This window comes from Calonectris borealis, chromosome 1, assembly GCF_964195595.1.
Source record: "Calonectris borealis chromosome 1, bCalBor7.hap1.2, whole genome shotgun sequence".
NCBI classification, from domain to species: domain Eukaryota; kingdom Metazoa; phylum Chordata; class Aves; order Procellariiformes; family Procellariidae; genus Calonectris; species Calonectris borealis.
Genome location: NC_134312.1, coordinates 11,395,306 through 11,415,590, shown reverse-complemented (window position 1 = coordinate 11,415,590; position 20,285 = coordinate 11,395,306). Strand labels below are relative to the sequence as shown.

General features: G+C 35.9%; 1 protein-coding gene across 2 annotated transcripts in view; it reads right to left on the bottom strand.

The window, feature by feature from the left end:
* Positions 1 to 20,285, bottom strand: part of CACNA2D1 (calcium voltage-gated channel auxiliary subunit alpha2delta 1) — a 436,751-nt gene that overhangs the window by 162,911 nt on the left and 253,555 nt on the right. For both annotated transcript variants that reach the window (XM_075144442.1, XM_075144450.1), the window contains exon 6: positions 19,225 to 19,354. In XM_075144442.1, the coding sequence (XP_075000543.1) occupies positions 19,225 to 19,354 (130 nt within the window). The remainder of the gene's footprint in view (positions 1 to 19,224; positions 19,355 to 20,285) is intronic.

The following is a 20,285-nucleotide window of genomic DNA, read 5'->3' as shown; positions in this document are numbered from 1 at the left end:
TTGGCCTCCACCATGTACTGCTGCCTGGGGTTATTCCTCCCCAGATGCAGAATTTTGCATTTCCCCTTTTTTAACTGCATGAGATTCCTGTCAGGCCATTTTTCTAGCCTGTTGAGATCCCTTTGAATGGCGCAAGTGTCTGGCGTATCAACCTTTCCTCCCAGTAAATTCCTGAGTGTGGGAGAAAGCAACCCATTCACAACATCATCAATTCAGTTGTGTCCTGTGCAGTAATAAGTAACTGCCACTTCCCACTTGAGAGTTATTCCTGGGGTGCTCTTCCCTGATTATCCAGGGAAGGCCAGTACATTGTGATTTTGGACGCATGAAGAATTTTCCTACTGATCTACATGGGCTTGCACCTCGCTACCTGTTCACTGTTGTAATGCTCTTCACACAAATGCTTCTTTAATATTTTAAAGAGATAAGGATGGTATTTGGGATAAAGGGAAACAAAATTCTGTGGCCAACATAGTTGCTTGCAACATTTTCCTTTTCTATATTCTTGAATCTTAGTCATCTTATACAAGAAGTCCCAGGAATAAGAACTTTTCCAGAAAAATATGCTTGAATGAAACTTAGCCCACTTTTGACATCAAAACATTCCATATTAGTGTCAAATAACTATTCTATATAGAATCAAAACTTTTTTTGTGAAAATATAGTCTGCACACTGTAATCTTCCTACCAGACAGAAAAAGGCTAGACACATCCAAAATCCTATTACTCTCAGAGAATGGACTAACAACATGCAGACTTGTTCCTACTTATATCCTACACGTAGGTTTATGCAATAATTACCATAAAACAGAATTTAAGATCTTAATTATAGTTATTTTTGAAATAACATTTTCCTTTTTTCCCCCCTTCTTAAAAAAGGACCCATAAGATGATCGAGTGCTGCAGTCTGAATTGGCAGATTCTTCACACATGGCAATCAGCACCAATTCTGAGGTACATATGGAGGGTGGGTAAGAGGAAAAAATGCATTATGGTGGATGAAATGATAAATAACCACAAATAGACATTTTTATGTACAACTTTATCAAATCTTTAAGTTAAAAATTACAAGAATTTTTGGAAGTCATTATCTAAAGAAAAAAAGCATGACAGATCTCTGCAAAAACAAGAACTCCAATTCATTAAAATTAACATTATAAACATGAAGTGATGTTTACCATATTTTTGTCCACTGGCAAACACATTTGCTTAAGTATGTGGGCTAACACTATTTCATCGTCAAGCACTTCTTCTGTGTGTGAACAAAAAGATACTTATCATTTCAGAAAAAAAACAATATGATTAAAATCAAGTCAACAACCATCTACATTTGTTGACTTAACAATAAATGTTGCAAATATCTAGCCTGTATGTCAAAACGTGGTTTTCACATTGCATTAAGATTTTCAGAGCAGAAAGATTTTCCTGGTTAGGTAATGTAAATTTCTCATACTGGTGAGAACTGCAGGAAATGAAATTTAAATTTAATAAAGAGATAATTTAACAGTGACACTCTGTATCTCTCAGCCGATGTCTTCTAAATATAGAGCAGGTATCCTTCAAGGAAATCTCATATATTCACTGTCCATGTTATTACATTCAAGCTGGAACTAATGGAATTTCTAGGACACAATTCCTACTCATTTATAAGTAGTCAACAGGAAATAATTTGATTTGCCTATTATTTTACTATCACAAAGCATCCAACAATTTAACTGCAATGTATTACGTTAACCACTATTTTAGAATTTTTAATATTTTTCTGTTATATGTTTAACTACAAATGTGACTATCTTAATGTTCTCAGTATATCAAATATTCATAGGAAAAGTAGAGAATATGTTAGTATGAAAATATTAGCATCTTTTTTTTATTATTTAGATGCTTCAGGTGAAATCCTAGTCCAACTAAAATCAGTACACTGGCTTCAACAAGATAAAGGGAGTTTGAGCTAATGAATAATCTCACTGTATCTACATCTTTAGGTTTCCTTACAAAATCAGATTTAGTGTTATAGCCAAGTTGAGAACATGTTAAGATAAACTACCCACTTAACCTGCAGTTGCTGCTGAGCAAAATACTGTCAAAATGCAAATTTAGATCAAGCCACAAATACTGTGTAAGAAGGTGAGGAAGCAAGTCACTTGATTAGGAAATTGCAAAATTAGTAAAGATATGCTAAGTCTTGCAAGATATAAAAAAATCTAAGGCATTTAGTGTGATATAGTGACAAAATAAGATTTGCAGGTGAGGACCTTGCAGGACTGCAGTTTTATGCTGCTTCTTTTATCTACTTTTTTTGTGTCTGTGAATGTATTATTCTAAAATGTAATCTATACATCCAAATTTTAATGAAAATTCTTGTTTAAATACTGAAATGAATTGTAATAATTAATTAGATGATAAAATAAATAGTCAATAATTTGTATAAAAATCTAGTGGTACTTTATAACTACCAATGATAGATATCATAAATTTCCAATGTGTTGATAATGTTATTTCACAACTCAGTCATCACATAGTGATGAGAGAGAGTGTCACAGGCAGTACCACAGACAGTATTTCTCTGCATAATTATTAAATGTAAAAAACTTACTTAGTCACAAAGAAATTCTGTCAAACATCATTGGTATCAAGACTGCTGACGCCAGAATATTACACTATTTACAGCTGAACAAGTGATTGGCTCTTTTTCTGAGAAATAACGATACGACACAATTCTTTTAGAGATTGTATTTCAGTTTTACAGTATCAGAAATATCAGAGTCACGGGGAACACTGCACTGTATCTCCTGGGTCTGATTCATCACTAAGTAATTTCTACATTACATGTGTCTCATTCAGGCATGGTAATTTTGGAGCACCTTCATTTAGAGAAGCAGAAGGTAAAAACCTAGGTCCTCTGAACTACAGAAAGTAAAATTCAGAGCCAAATGTAGACATGTTCTTATTTGGAGCCTTGGCAAATTAGCAACAAAACTGACAGTATTTGATATTCAGTATGTTGTCTAAGGAACTGAGCACTGCTATTTGGATTCAACAAAATCACACTGAAGCAATGTACAAAATAGGTATTTGGTATGTCCAGGCTGACTGTGCAGAAACTTCAGTCAGATACATAGTAAAGTGTTCATTCCTGACATTTGTATTTCAAATAAAGCAAAATAACAGCCCAAACAACCAAGCCTCCTCTTATCCCCAGAAGAAAAGATTACTAGGAAATACTAAATCAACATCTTCTGGCACCCCCCCAGCTCAGTAGCCCCTATGCTACTTCCTTCTTACATCATTTATTTTCTACTGTCCCAAGAAAGCATTTTAACTATGAACGAGGTTCATATAATCCTATTTTGTCATTTCTAACAAGGAATATCAGTACTGTTATTCCATAAAGAACCACAGGAATATAAATAATTTGCAAACATCTGTTACTGACATAGTGTTGCTACAAAAATCTGTTTTCATCCTGCTAGGTATACAGAAAACAGAACATACCAACTGACATTACAATCTCTTTGGACCTTCACGTAGCTAACCAGCACAAATTCATGCATCTCTGGAAACACATTCTTGTGGTAAAGTGTCAACATTTAAATTGCAAGGCTGTAAAGATGTACTTGCCTTTTTGAATTCCCAATCTTTATTTCTGCTTCCTCTTTGCCAAGCTCTATGTGACTTCTTTTTAATTTGTTTTGAGCCATTCTGTCAGCTGGTTTTGGAAGATTTTCTAATTTACGGTTTCATTATCTTCTTTCCTCAGCTCTGAATGGTCTGTCACTTGCTATACCCATCGTGCTGAGCTACCCAAGTGTGCTTTTGATTTTCAGCTGCCAACTGAGAAGGCCAAGGTCTAGATTTTCCGCCCCCTCCCCTTTCTCACTCTTTTTCCTGTGGTCAGCAACTATTTATTCTTTTTCCACATCATAAAGTAAGGTGCTGACCTGAATGGGCCTGAGTGCTTTCAAATGCTACTGGAAATAAATGGATACCAAGGACACACAGCCTTTCACGTGATCAGGCCAAAAGGTTAAAAAAATATAAATAACTTACCATGAAATACTCCTACAGAATGAACAGTTATACTGATAATTGTTTTAAAGAGTGGTGTGTTTAACTGCAATGAGATGTGTGACCTTGTTTAAGAGAGGTAACTAACATTATCATGTTGATTAATGGAAAAGTCCTGGTCTCATTTTAAAACAGATGCTTAACTTAATTGTTTTTGTATGGGTTGAAAAATTGTGCATTTACTTGAAGGAGGTCTGCCAGGCAGGGGCTGGCTCCAACAGAAAGGGCAGGTAATGGTCTGAATGAAATGCCCTGTCTGAGCTTAGAAGTCCTGCAAAGAAACGGATACTTCAAGCACAAATGCACATTAACACATACATAGCTTATTCAATTTCCTTCAACTAACTCAGAACTCAGTGTAAATCCATGTAAACATATCCATTGGATAATGTTCCGGGTTTTTTTTCCAGTACACTTTTTCAGTGAAAATTATCTCAGGAGAAAAAACTGATGAATATTTGTATAGAAAAGGACAGAAAGGAATATTGTTTTAAAATTATTTATATTTTCTAAGGTTTATATCCTGTAAAATAACCAACTATTAAAGAAATCCAAAAGAGAAGCCAAGAAAGGAGAGGGGACTCCAGGGGAAAAGGACACACTGAAGATGACAGGATGCCAAGGCTGCAAGATGTCCATTATCATAAGCGGAAGTATGACAAAAGCTATTTATTTGTGGAATATTAACCAATGGGGATATGAAAAATGACTAGAGATACACTTAGAGAAATAGTGAAATCCTAAAGGCAATAAAGCAAGACAGAGGACAGATAACTGAAGATATGCAGATGTTTGCTGAACCAGAGGATCAGAAGAACGAGCTGTGAATAAGGTGCCTAAAAGTTAAAAAAACATGACGGTGAGGAAAAAGCAGAGGGGCATATTGACTCCTGGAAGAGAAAGAGAGCTGGGGAATACAGAATCCTCACTATGGAATGAGAAAAATATTCATAAATTACCTGCAAACAGAAAAAAATGGAGGAAATGCAGACTCAAACACAAAAGAGGAAAAGGCAGTCAAGAGACCCGAATCCATGAAAAATGAGAATAAACAGATAGAAAAAGGAAAAAAGAAGACAAAAATATCTTCAGAAAGAAAAAGAAAAGACAGGAAGAACTTCAGATTTGTATGAAGAGTAGAAGAAAAAAAACAGATTATGAGTGCAGGCTTCTTAGTAGGATGGAAGACCAGAGCTAATCCAAAGAACTGAAGTTCTGAACTGAACATTTGCATCATGTGCCAGTTATAAAATATCCAGGCTTAAAAGGATCTTAAAGGCAGTGTACTGGAATCTGATTGTACAACTACAGACCAGTTTCTCAATGGTAACTGGCTGCCTGCATGCACTTACCCTGCAGTAAATGAGAATTAATTTTTATCTTCCCCATCAGCAAAAAGAAAGGAAAAAGGGTGTGAGAAGATCATGAAGATAAATGGTTGTTTTATGGATAGGTTTTGTGTTTGTAAGGTGCATTTTGGGATCTGCAGTTTATGAAGAACCCACAGTAGAAGTAAAACCTGAATTTTAATCAGTGGTGGACATAATTTTCAAATAGATGCTTGTACAACTGTAAAAAAGCTAAATATTTTCTAGGGCTGAGCTTCATAGAAAACAAGAAGGAAAGTAGGCAAGTACAGACTAAAGGATGGAGAGACCCCAGGGAAAGAAAGACAGAAGACCAGTAAAACCAAAGTGTTATTATCGGTAGAAACAGTAATCTGAAAGCAACTAGTGTCAGACAGAGAAATAACCATATGTAATTTGGCATAAAGCACTTTTGACACAAAGAAGCAACTAAGATATTTGTGCATTGTGCAAGACCATAAGAACGTAGTAATCTAACCTGAATTTCAAATTAATTGATGTAAGATATCTAAATTATGCATAGAAGATAACGTAATTTATTCTCAAATGGACATTTGAAAATAGTATGAATTGAAAGTAATTCAGTAGTATTATTTAAATATCTTTATATATACATATATATACATATACATAGATAAATACACACATATAGAAAAGCCTACATTCAAACTATGCTGTCCAAACTTCACAAAATACCCCCCCAATAATGGGAAAAAATCTGTGATTTATGTATTGACAGAGAAACACCTTATTATTAAATTACACATTATTCCTTCTTAATAGTTATGACTGGAAATGCACTCATATGGCAGAAATAATGAAGTGGACCAATCAAATCAGTGAGTCAGGTAGCAATAAATAAAGAAATAGTAGCGATGTCCTTAGGTTACATTCCGCATGTTGTTATAAACTTTAAAGACTGTAAATTTTAGACATATACACAAAAAGGATGTGTATCTAAGGATATTCAAATCCACATATGCCTATATAAAATTGCCTCCAGTTGTTCCCTTTCATTATTTATCTCCTTCACTTCAAAACTAAAACTGAGCATACCATTTGTGAAGGTGATACTCCTTTAAAAATAATAATAATTACAATCATAGAATCATTTAGGTTGGAAAAGACCTTTAAAATCATTGAGTCCAACTGTAAACCTAACACTGCCAAGTCCACCACTAAACCATGTCCCTAAGCACCTCCTCTACACGCTTTTTAAATACCTCCAAGGATGGTGACCCAACCACTTCCCTGGGCAGCCTGTTCCAAGGCCTGACCACTCTTTCAGGAAAGAAATTTTTCCTAATATCCAATCTAAACCTCCCTTGGTGCAACTTAAGGCCATTTCCTCTCATCCTATGGCTTGTTACTTAGGAGAAGAGACCAACACCCACCTCGCTACAACCTCTTTTCAGGTAGTTGTAGAGCACGATGAGGTCTCCCCTCAGCCTCCTCTTCTCCAGGCTAAACAGTCCTAGTTCCCTCAGCTGCTCCTCAGAAGACTTGTACTCCAGACCATTCACCAGCTTCGTTGCCCTTCTCTGGACACGCTCCAGCAACTCAATGTCCTTCTTGTGGTGAGGGGCCCAAACCTAAACACAGTATTTGAGGTGCGGCCTCACCAGCGCCGAGTACAGGGGCACGATCACCTCCCTGCTCCTGCTGGCCACACTATTTCTGATACAGGTCAGGATGCTATCGGCCTTCTTGGCCACCTGGGAACACTCCTGGCTCACGTTCAGCCAGCTGTCGACCAACATGCCCAGGTCCTTTTCCTCTGGGCATCTTTCCAGTCACTCTTCCCCAAGCCTGTAGCATTGCCTGGGGTTGTTGTGACCCAAGTGCAGGACCCGGCACTTGGCCTTGTTAAACCTCATACAGTTGGCCTTAGCCCATCGATCCAGCCAGTCCAGATCCCTCTGCAGAGCCTTCCTACCCTCAAGCAGATCAATACTCCCGCCCAACTTGGTGTCATCTGCAAACTTACTGAGGATGCACTAGATCCCCTCGCCCACATCATTGATAAAGATATTAAACAGATCTGGCCCCAGTACTGAGCCGTAGGGAACACCACTTGTGACCAGTCATCAACTGAATCCATTCACCACAACCCTTCAGGCTCAGCCAGTTTTTCACCCAGCGAAGAGTACCCCCATCCAAGATATAAGCAGCCAGTTTCTCCAGCAGAACATTGTGGGAAATGGTGTCAAAAACTTTAGTAAAGTCTAGTAAACAGTCACAGTCAGTGACAGTCTAGTCAACATCCACAGCCTCTCCTTCATCCACTAAGCGGGTCACCTTGTCATAGAAGGAGATCAGGTTGGTCAAGCAGGACCTGCCTTTCATAAACCTGTGCTGACTGGGCCTGATCACCTGGTTATCCTGTATGTGCTGTGTGATGGCACTCAAAATCATCTGCTCCATAATGGCACTGAGGTCAGACTGACATGCCTGTAGTTCCCCAGATCCTCCTTCCGGTCCTTCTTGTAGATGGGCGTCACATTTGCTAACCTCTAGTCAGCTGGGACCTCCCTGGTTAGCCATGACTGCTGATGAACGATTGAAAGTGGCTTAGTGGGCACTTCTGCTAGCTCCCTCACTACCCTTGGGTGGATCCCATCTGGTCCCATAGATGGATGGGATCCAGTGCTGGATAATATGGTAATGCAGATGCTAAAATTATAGTAGAGAAGATATATTCCAATCCATTCATCCACTGCTCATTTGACAAGCAGTTTCTTGGTAAATAACCCAGCTAAATTTATCAATAGGGATATTTCAAACAGTGCCCATATTTATTATCTTTCTTTTTAATATATCATCTACCATCGTTAGTCTTTTTCAGAATAAAATACTTTAAATCTTAATTTTTATCTCCTGCACATATATAATTTAAGATCTTTATTTCATTTTGTCCTGAAAGAATCAAATTAATAAAATATTTTTAGAGTATAGGATTATAAGGATTCATCATGTAAGTCTTGCAAAGTCCAATAACCCAGGGATATAATTTTTAACCAGTAGAGGATAAAAAAAGTCATAACTCATGGCTAGGCTGCCATCAACAGTGCAAAATTTGCAGCTGTGGTATCACAGGCTGGAAATACAAGACTTCTGAAATGTGAGGATAAATTATTTGATAATGGGTTTTACAAATTTCAAACTTCTTTTTATACTGCAAAACTGAAAACCAGATTTCTTTCCAGAAGGAAACCTTTCAGCACTCTGTTGATAACAAGTATATTAAACTGTTTAGATATTAAAACCAAGACAAACCACCAAGACATTTCTAAAAATCCTAATAAGTAGAGAGGTATTTCACATTTCCAGAGCAAAAAGATTGACAGTCTGAAGGTATTATTTTTATTTTTCTTCCTCATAATTTTTGTAGGCCAAGTAAAGAATAAACACAAACTCTTCTTATTCTGATATATTATTTTTGCTATCTATGTATGCATCAAGGCACTTGTTCTTAGCAATATATGGTATTTATTTTATGCAGCTTACAATATATTACTGAGTTTAAAACATCTTGTCCTCATCTTTAAGGATTTGCCTAACTTTGTGCTATGCACGTGCACTTTCAGCCTAGACAACACCATTGGATGCTGCAGAGATGCAGGGGTGGAGGTAGAAGTTGCCTGCACAGTCATGTTAGCTCTTTTATGGCTCTGCACAGGGTCACAGAGGGTGTAAACTTTACAGCTCAGAGCATAGTTGGCAGCTTGTGTGAGAACAGAGAAAGAGTAAAAAAAGGGGGTAGGTCATAGTTCTCCTTCCCTTCTCCTCTCCTTCCTCTTTCCTTACCCCACATCTCAACATACTGAAATTGAAAATAACAACCGAGTATGAAATAAGAAGGGAAACTTGTTTGAGGAGAGAGGAAAAAAGAATTGACAGACTCTCAGGGTAACCGAGGAATATTCCCAAACCCCTCACACTTCCATTTAAACTAGGTTTTAAGGTCCTTTAGACAGAACACCTTTTTTTGTTTTCCCATTAAATGCTTCACACAAATTGGTATTTTCTTGTTAGATATTAATTACTTAAAGCAATTTAGCACATTTTTCTTAGTAGTCAGCTCATTATATCCACTTATTTGACATACTGAAACACATCTACACATTTATTTTCATTCTGAGCTTGCAAATATAACAAATATTTCTTCCCACACTTCCTTATAGTTGTCTGGAAACAGTTTTGAAGAAGTAATTATACAAAAATTCTTGTGAATCCTAAAAGACTTATATGTGCTGTGAATTTTACACTTACAGAAAGCCCAAGTAAGCTCCTGATGGTCTTCCCTTACTGTAGAGCAGGTTTGAGAACACAATTGCCATCCCTCACATCGACAGAGGCTTTTAGGTGATGTAGCTGAATAAAGGATTGAAATGACATTTTCCCTTCCTTGAGAACCAATGCAAAAATTGGACAATGTATACACCGCATATCAACCTGTTTTGAAAAGCTAAGCCAGATTTGTAACATAAAGAAACCTTGCACCAGCTTCTGCATAGGGAGAATTCCACACACACGAATCAATCAGTCTCTCAAGATCTTCGTTAAAATCTTCTTTTTTTAATATGTCCAATAATAAAGATCTACTGACATTCAGTGCTCTGCTTTGCAGTCTGTATTGCAAACGCAAATGCCACCGTTAGCTATTTTTACCAGAAGAACATGGCCATCCTTACTTGAGAGCCAACTTTCCCCTCTTGGTACAAGAGGATTCAATATTAATTGTCATTCCAAGCTGTGCATAAGAGAAAAAATATTGCAGAAGGAATGGAAAGGGATCTGAGGAGCAGCAGTAATTATCTGGCTTCCAAAATAGATTTTGGCAGTACGCACAGCTTAAACATTTATTACTCAGTCAAGCAGTCTAACAGACACTGGAATCTTGGGACCTGCTATAATGTCCAAGATAATTCTGGCTTAATTTGATGGTTAAAAAATATGCAGTGAAAAGCAGCCACACCAAGTGAGAATGACAATCAGCATTTAATTTACCAGAAAATTATTTTTCACACATTTTATTACAAACTATGCAAATTAATGTTGCACAGTAAAAAAAAAAAAAAAAAGAAAAGAAAAAAATAAGAATACGAAGGTGTTGTGGCACTTTTCTGCCTAAACCCCTGAGTTTTCAAAACGAAAGAACTTTGGAGAGAAAAGGCCTTAAAAGTCTCTTCATTGTACGGATTTCTATTTTGTTCAAGCCAGAACCATAGTAACCAATTTAACCAGTTATCATGGGTTTGGCTTCTGGTATGGCTTTTCACATTTCATAATCATATTATTAAAAACATTAATCAAGTAGTAGACCATATCCTTTGAGTATTTAGGAAGACTGTATCATGTCAGAGACTCATGCAGATGAACTTCTGGTTAAAGAACAGGAATGACTTAATATAGAAAGCCTGGTAGTTGATTGCTCTCAAAGGGATCACTGAAAAAAAACCCAGAGCAACCTGTTAGGGCCATGGCTGAGGCCTATGTTGTTTTATTGAAAACCCAAATTCAAAATGTTTTAGTTTTGCTTCTTTTTTAGAAAAAGCAAAAAAAAAAAAAAAAAAAAGAAAGAAATTACCCATTTCATGATTTTAATGGGATAAAAAAATTCTTTCTTCATATATTTTATTGCATTTAAATAGAAATAAGGGTTAACATACTAAAATGTGATTTGGTTTTGTGGAATTTGGTTTTCACAGGGAATTTTGTGTCAGTAAAGCACCCTGACTCTGGTTATGTTTTAACAAGACAGGGTTGAGGTTTTTTTTGGTTAAATATCTCTTTAAATACCTCCAGTTTATTCAATAAAGGGAAAGTAGGGTGAAAAAAAGATTTTAAGGATATCAATCAGAAGTTAAATTTCTGCAGCTGACAAATAGGAACCTAGAAGATCAAGAGACAGAACTATTCAGAGCATTTCTTGACTGAAGTACAGATGATAACCATGAAATTTGGGGTTCTCTGGACGCATGATTGAAAATGAATCAGAGAAAACTAGAATGTTTGCATGGAGGTACGGAGACTTAAGTGCAGTGTTTACTCCATAAAATATATGTTTATATATGTTTACTCCATAAAACAAAGTTGGAGATAGAAATGAGAGTATTTTTTTTCCACCAAAATTAGTTCCATAGTAAAATAAAACTATTTGGAAGTAAAAATAACGAAAAGCACTGGTAAAAGAAAAGCACTACCATGAGTTATGAAGATAACTTTTTTCAAAAGGATCAGAAAGTCAACCCTGCAGCTTCTTGGCATCCCTGTAACAAATGCCTTTATAGGATAAAAAGCTTCATTATGAAAAAGAAAAGACCCCATCATGAATTGCTAGTGAATTTTAAGTGGTCTCTGTGCTGGAATATCATATTTTATTTCCCAAAGTTAAATGATCTGATTTGATTTAAAATATTTAAAATATAGCTCTATGGTGCAGAATTAATTGATGTGTTAGCTAAGAAAACTCTTTAACGCAAAATACCAGGTAGAAAATTAAAAATTATCTGTTATTTCCAACTTCAGGCAAATAACAAAAACTAGTAAAAGTCAAACATTATCCCAAATGTTTTAGGCACAAACTATTATGTTATGTAATTTTCCCCCGATGTTTCTAAATAAGAACCTATTTTTTAAAAAAGTTTAAAAAAATAAATAAACTAACATTCCAGAAAACATTTTGAGTGTTAAGAAGTGTCAACAATGTCATAAAGCCATCTTTCAGTCACCTCCCACACTAATACATACCAAATAAGAATTAAATCAGTCATAAGTTGTTTTTAAACGGCTAACTCTAGATTCCTTTCAAATAAATTTACTGACATTCAGAGGTAAAATATTTCAAAAGACCCACTTTCAGTAGAAATTAGTGTTTATAAAATTACATCTTGATGAAAGTCTATGGCATTAAGGTTCTAAATTTACTTCTGATTTTTTCTTTTTTTTTTTTTATTTTACAGAAACATTTGAAAAGTTTATTTGAAATGTTTAAGGTAAGACAACCTGGATCTGGAGGAGTACCCAGAATTATAAAAAAAGTAAGTTTTATTTTAGATTTGCCACTATTTTCCCATTAAGAACCTTAAGTTACATTTAATAATCAGTTAGACTTGGATAAACTTTCCAGACCAAAACATACTCACTAATATTCAGACCTAGAATATGGTGTTATAACGTTGCACCATTATCAGGCAGATTGATTTAAATCTGCATTGCTAATTCCTTACTACAGCTAGTACCTTCAAAATAATATGTATCTAACCAATTCTACCCATGGTGTCTGTATCATAAAAAAACCAAGCATAGTAGGTAGATTATTATCTCTGTCCACACACTTGAGACCTCCAAAATACACATCTTGTAGATCCAGCGCTGAAGATCCAATGCAACTTATGACTCTTCAGACTCGCATTTTCAGGTCTGTGCCAAGGGCACAATGGCATGAAGTAACTCACAGAAAGATTCACAATTCAAGCAAATAACCCCTCATACTACAGTTTCAAATAAGTCACATTTACAGGGAAAAAAGAAGTAATGCCTGCAATATCACTGTCAGAGGGCATCTAGAACAGTCAGGATATTGGGCCCCTCACTACAAGAAGGACATGGAGGTGCTGGAGGGCGTCCAGAGGAGGGCAACGAAGCTGGTGAAGGGCCTGGAGCACAAGTCTTATGAGGAGCGGCTGAGGGAACTGGGGTTGTTTAGCCTGGAGAAGAGGAGGCTGAGGGGAGACCTCATCGTGCTCTACAACTACCTGAAAGGAGGGTGTAGCGAGGTGGGTGTTGGTCTCTTCTCCCAAGTAACTAGCGATAGGACAAGAGGAAATGGCCTCAAGTTGCGCCAAGGGAGGTTTAGATTGAACATTAGGAAAAATTTCTTTACTGAAAGAGTGGTCAGGCCTTGGAACAGGCTGCCCAGGGAAGTGGTGGAGTCACCATCCCTGGAGGTATTTAAAAGACGTGTAGATGAGGCCCTTAGGGACATGGTGTAGTGGGCATGGTGGTGTTGGGTTGACAGTTGGACACGATGATCTTAGAGGTCTTTTCCAACCTGTATGATTCTATGATTCTATGATTCTATGATTCTCTGGGAGGGACCAGAGTGGGTTTCAGTTCTTACTCTATGGATGAGTAGAGTATTGTCTCCTCTATTTTTGTCTCCTCAATAATCACCTGATATGTTAACAACACAACAGTTTATGGGACAGGAATGAGAACCAAGGTCTTTCACATAAACCACTAAATTAGAGATACGGTCCTGCTTTTTCTGTTCTCTAGTCCCACAGTTCTCGCACCCCTCAGGTCTCAGCTTCAGCAGAAAAATGAGCAGACACATACACTACAGAGATATCACAATGTTCTATCTCTTATCTACCCAGAGTTGTTCTAACAAATATACTGCCAGCAAATTTTTGTTTCAACAAAAAAGACAATGTAGTGGCACAATTTCTTGGTTTTAACTTGCAACACCGTGTCCATTTGTAATAACTCAGGAATCTTCCAAAATAACCTAGAGTGGTAGAACAATACTCTATGCTTGGTATTTTTTATTGGTTTTTGCTATCTAAAACTAGTATACAGGATTAGTTTCTTTTGTCAAAACTTAGTCTTTCGAGAAGGAATAAATTAAGGTTTGTTACCAGCCCATCTTTCTTTATCTTGCCTTATTATCTTAAATTTTGATAATTTAAGACAGAAGTCATGATAAAGTTGATGCCAGGTAAATATGCTGAGACCATCCAATAAAACTAATGTAATCCAAGTACCAAAATTCAAGTACCTCCTCATGACAGGGGACATTGTTCAAGTTTTTTGGCCTTCTGAATTCTGAGAGAAACAAGCATTTTCATCAAGTTAGAAAAGCTACTTCTTTTTGCTGCTTATTTAAAAAGATTTTCATTTAGGGAGCTTTAGTAAGCTTCTTGAGGAAAAAAAAATCATAATTTTCAGAACATAAAAAGCAATACTGACCCTAGAGTTCTTTGCTTAAGCTTCTGCATCAGTATTTTCCTTCCAGGTTTAATATTGAACCAACCAGGCAGTACTTAGGGACTTAGCTGCAACTAACATTTGCTTTATACTTACCCCAAGCCATAGTGTTTGGTATTTAAAACCGCCTGACACTGAAAATTCATTTAAAAGTCCACTTCACTCATTACATGTTTTCACAAATAACTCACTGATTAAAATCATTGAAAATGTATTTTAAACAAAAAATTAGAACAAACAGTAATCTCACATGCCATCTGCATGAGACATACATAATGATATAATCCAACTTCTATTTCCAAATTTAAAGATGTGAACATACCCACACACATGATCAAAGACTTGAAACCATAATTTTTCAATCCAAGCGGTAGTAAAACAACACTATTCATTTATCCCTTAGAAGAAACCATGGGAAAAATAGTTCTGAATAACTTCAGTTTCTCAGTTATAACCAAAATATATCAACAGCATTAATCTTAACATATTTCGAACCAAGCAATTTAATAAAACTGTCTTGCCTGTCTGTTATTGCTATTTAAACTAAATACAAAAAAGCACAAAAAAATTTTATTGCTCCTTTAGTCATTTCAGGAATGCTGATGTAGCATGTCAAAATATTTACACAACACTTTATCAATATCTTGAATCCTGAATAAAACTTATTTATTATCCACACATAAGTTCTTCAATGAATAAATGACAACGCACTTTTTCCTAGTTTTTTGGAGTTGTTTTGGGTTTTTTTCTGAGGGGGAATATTCTTGCCCCCATGGTTTCATCTCCCAGCATTTGTAAGTTTTTTCCCAAAGAATATTTCTTCCTTTCAAACTTGTAGCCTGAGATACTCAAGATATTCAGAAATTGTTCAATAGTACAAAAACTGCAGTCAAAAAGATAATATTCCAGTCCAGATAAAAATCACTGTAACATCAAAACAGAATTTTTCAAGTTATTCCTATAAGTTTTGATTGCCCCCTACTACTAAGCACTATTATGTCAAAATACTTTACCAACAACTGATTATTTAAATATATGATGCACTAGAACAAAGGTAAAATTGATGTCCACTACCAAACTTGCTATGAAAAAATAATGTACATCTTAGGAAATTTTAAGAAGTAACAAAATTTTGACATCCCAATAAAAGGATGTATGTATATTTTATGATTATTAAGCTGTAAGAACCATCAATTAAGTGTAACTCTATTTATGACTGGTTTAATGGATTCTGAGCAGAGGAAGCCTTTTTTTCTTGCTGGTAGCTGTCCAAACATACTCAAAGTGGTGTCATCATGTTCAAGACGCATTACTCTCAACCTGACACTTCAATCAACTCTCTAATGCTAATCAAGTAGTGACATGTGGAAGCAATATTTCAATTTCTGATTTAGAGGAAGTAAATCAGGAGTAACCACACAAAAAAAGCAGTCCTTGTTTGTGTGCTTTGCCTAACACCTTTCCTAAAACTGTAACACAAGTACAGACTTACATCTCAAGCAACCATTGTAGCAGATGGTGCATTATGCATCTCAGACAGCGAGGGCAATGTGTGGTGGTATCCACTAGGCAGATTAACCTCACTTGCCTTGTGCTGAGGATTTCCTCTTACTTCTGGTCTGCAGTTCCCATATTCTGCTTAGGGGTAAGCAGGGTATAGTTTTACAGGGATTTAGAAGTAAAACTTCTGTTATTACTGATAGGCACATGACTAATTCCCAGTGCATGTGGTAGAAAGGCGACCTTGAGGGTCTGTTCTGTTTCTGATTTTATTTCAAAACCTAAATGGAACTGTTGAAAAATACTGAATTAAAAGCCTGATTTGGGTCTATTTTATTGGGATTGGCCTCTCCTGCAGTGGGACTGTAATCCCCAGAAACAGGCAAATAAATTAACTCTGTAGACTTTTCCCTGTCTCTTCTAAGGTTTTGGCACTAGATACAGAGGAGAGAAAGCAAAAATACTTTTCAAAATATTTCTTTCTGTAATCAAATAAACCACAAAGTAATAACCTGGATGTAGTGAATGGATATTTTGTAATGATTTGTCACATATTTCTATGGTGAAATAAAAGGGACTACTTCACAAGTAGCTCATCACTGTATTTCAAAATAAGCAAATCACTGTATATGTAGGAAACCAAAAAATATTTTAAAGCATATACTATTTTGTCAGGTTTAATCAGTTGGCACACCAGTAGAAAGTTACTGGCTAAACCAGTTTCCCAGTTTCAAAGGGGCAGATGGAGGATGGATCCACGCATTCAGAATTTCATATAACAGAAATTCAATATTTGGTTCATATTTTAAAAAATTTAACTAATAACTGCAATAAAAATGAAATCTGAATACGGAAGAAAGATTGCCATGGATAACATATTGCTTAAGAGTCAGTGATTCTCAAATTCCCAAATATATACAGCAAAAAAATAATTAACATGACAAAGCGTGATCAACAGATCCAAGTAAAAATTCAGATTTAGGAACGTGCATGGCTCTAACTGTATTTATCCCTCTCCCCTAGAGACAACAACCTGCTACTTTAAGAGGCAACAGAAGTGAAAACCAATCTCAAGGAAGAGTAGGCAAGTCAAATATCTAGTTATTGAAACCTGTTCTGTGAGATCCAAATAGCAATTCTTTGTTTCTCTTGGCATCCTAAAAAACATGTACAATAAGGGGGGGAAAAAACGAAATCTGCTTTCCAAGGCGTAATTCAGTCCAACAAAATCAGCTTCCAAGCAATAAAAAGTTGTAAACTGTGTCTCATCCACTGTTTCTCAGAAGGATTTGTTGTAATATCTGTTTTGTAAATGTTCACCAGCAGACTGTGGTGTAGTCAAGGAATTGCAGATTTATTGCATATTATTTTCAAAGTGTATAACTGTTCCCTACTATAATGGGCACTGAAACATCTATCAAGAAATGACAGTTTAGCTCATGTGAACAGGAAGAAAAATGACAACAGTGTTCAAGATCCATTATCACTTTTTTTAGGGTTATAAAAATTGCTCGCGGATAATATTGCTTGTGAAAAGAAAATTAAACTCTAGTTTTGGAAATCTGTTGGTGAATGACTACATTCCAATTGCTCACTGTGTTGAAACACAGTGATGGCACATGAACTTTGTTACTGTAAAATAAACCTGGTGATGTTTTGTGTTTATTGATACAAAATCTGTGGTTTTTAGGTATTCTCAAGCTGTTATGTCTGAAAACACCATCTGTAACCAAAAGTTACCTAGCTACCCAACAAGAGGATTTTGCTGATGCGGAATTACAGTCTTCCCTGTAATTTTCTAGGCTTCCACATCTCTGGTAGTTAATGATAGCCAGACCCAGAGAATCATGAATTTCTCATGAACCATATATGGTGCACATGCAGTTACCTCTCTCAAAAATTGTACATTTCTGTCTGTTATTATCATTTTATTAGATACTAAAGTTGTACCTTTCTTAATGAAGTCATAGCCTGTCTTCGTTTTTAGGTTAACAAGCTGTACAGTAACATTACCTAGCATGTATTTTTAAGGGACATAAGTGTCCTTAGGAACACCATCTGAAATGTTAAATTCAACACAACAAAACTTTTTACATACTAATATGATGACAATCTTATATCAAAGTTCACATGGTGTTTACAAATATCCTAATGTTTGGAGGCAAGTTTTTATAACATTTTAACAATGAAGTATCAGTACTCTGCAAACAAAAGCAGAGGAAATGGCCTGTCTCTTCCCTGTAATCCTGCAATTAAGGTGCACTTTACCACTTATTAAAGCCAGAATCCCAGAATAATCCTCTAGATCTGTCAGTCAAGCACACCATATAAGAATACGAGCTACTACGATTCTTTCCCCCATCATACTGACATTTCCATTTTCATCCCCGTGTCATTTATATAAGCCGCATGAAACCATGGCCATGAATTTTAAAGAGCTCAGGTCACATTAGGGTCTCTTTCCTCTTGATGAGATTTTGAAAGAGGAGAAAGACTGCATACTTGAAATTAAGACCCTAAATTAAAAAAAAAAAGAACAAACCAAAAACAACAAAAAATACAGATCCTCTTTCATTTTTCTTCCCCGTTTTTAAAAACATGCAGCCATTTTTAATGCTGAAACGTCTTTTTATTGGATGATGATTTTTTCTTGATGATGAGCACAGAAAAAGGAAGTTATTCTCAATTGAAAGATAACTTAAATACTTAATTTTGAAATACAATTAAAGAATCCTCAGCAGTATATGCATGCATATATATATATAATTTTTCACATAGTTTAGAAAGAATTTATTAAAATTCTCTGCTAAAGTCTGTTACTGCAATTCTGGAACTGCACCACATGCAATGTAAGTACTACCATCTCACACAGCATGTTTTTTGCCTGAACTGTATATGCTTTTGGGATACTCAAAAATGTTTTCAGTACTAATCTCTGACTGAGGCCAAAACCAGGTGAAGAAGAGCTGTCACGAATTTTTTGTATTGAATGAGAACACAAGAAAATTAAAATATGTAAGAGTTTTGTTTCACCTCCAGTTCCACTTTTGAAAGTCAGATCCAGTCCTAATGGATCTATTTAACTATGGCTCCTACTAATTCATAAGATGAATCATATGCCTAATAGAGCACATATCTGAAGTACTATTGAAAGAAGAAAAAAAAGGCAATATCAGCAAATTTGTACTAAGAATGGAGATGAAAATTGTGTTTGGAGGTTATTTGTTTTTAAGAATGGGACACAAATAATAAACTTAATATTAAAATAAAATCACTTTGTTCACATGCTACTTACAGCCTTCATAAATATCTGTTGGTATGTGGACTGCTGCATGTTGGTAAGATGTTTGCCGTCGGAAAACAGGATCTTCTTCAAATACTGGTCTGATTCTCTGGCTGCCAGATTCAGTGTCATTCTTTTCAGGCTTTTTAAAGAAAGACATGTAAAGGGCAAAATATTACAAAGTATGCTAAAAACATTTCCACTCACATTTGCAGACTGATAGCCTTTCTTTTTTAGCTACATTCTGCATTTGTGTAGAAACACACATTTTTGCTCCAGGTCCAGAAATATTTGTGTATACTTCATTTTGAATTATAAGGTACTCAATGCAACTCAGTGAAATGAAGAGCTGCAAAAGAAAAGTGAGAGCCTAACACATTACACACCTAAATTTCGTAACTGCATGGAATTTTTACACCCATAATGTAAGGCAAATACTTTACCTTTTGTTACGTGTAATAATTTGTACTGAATCTTAAATATAAATACTGTATATCTCATTTTTTCCTTCTGTAGATTGTATAGTAAATTACAAATCTTAAAATGATACCACTAATATGCATTTCATAAATAGATTTTTGAGAAACAGTGGTGCACCTCCAGACAAAGAAAGGAATTTAAGTCCTCTTAGAACTTCTGATGGACACAGTTTTTGTTCAGTGGTTTATTTTAATAATAAGTCTCGATGAAATCTTACGTACTCCCCTGGTTACAGCTGCCTGGGTGGAAAGGTTCCCAAACACTCAAGGTGCTCACCACCACCTGCCTGCCTTGCGTCCCCATCCTCTCTCACCTGTCTGCACCCTGGCTTCTTGATTCCTTCCAATTCACTCAGTCATTTAGACTAGTTTTTAAAAATCTTGAAAAGCAGAGGCTTTTTCTAACTCAGCTACAAAAATTGCATGAAGTGTGGAAACCATGGAGGTAGTGCAGACCAAAGGGGAGGTTGCAATGTCTTCACCTGGCTCAGCTGCAGCTGGAACAGCAGGCTCCATGGCATGAGTAGACTGCCACTTAAATCAATAACGAATCAGCTATGATACCAAATTATTACTCAGGCCAGCAATGGTAGG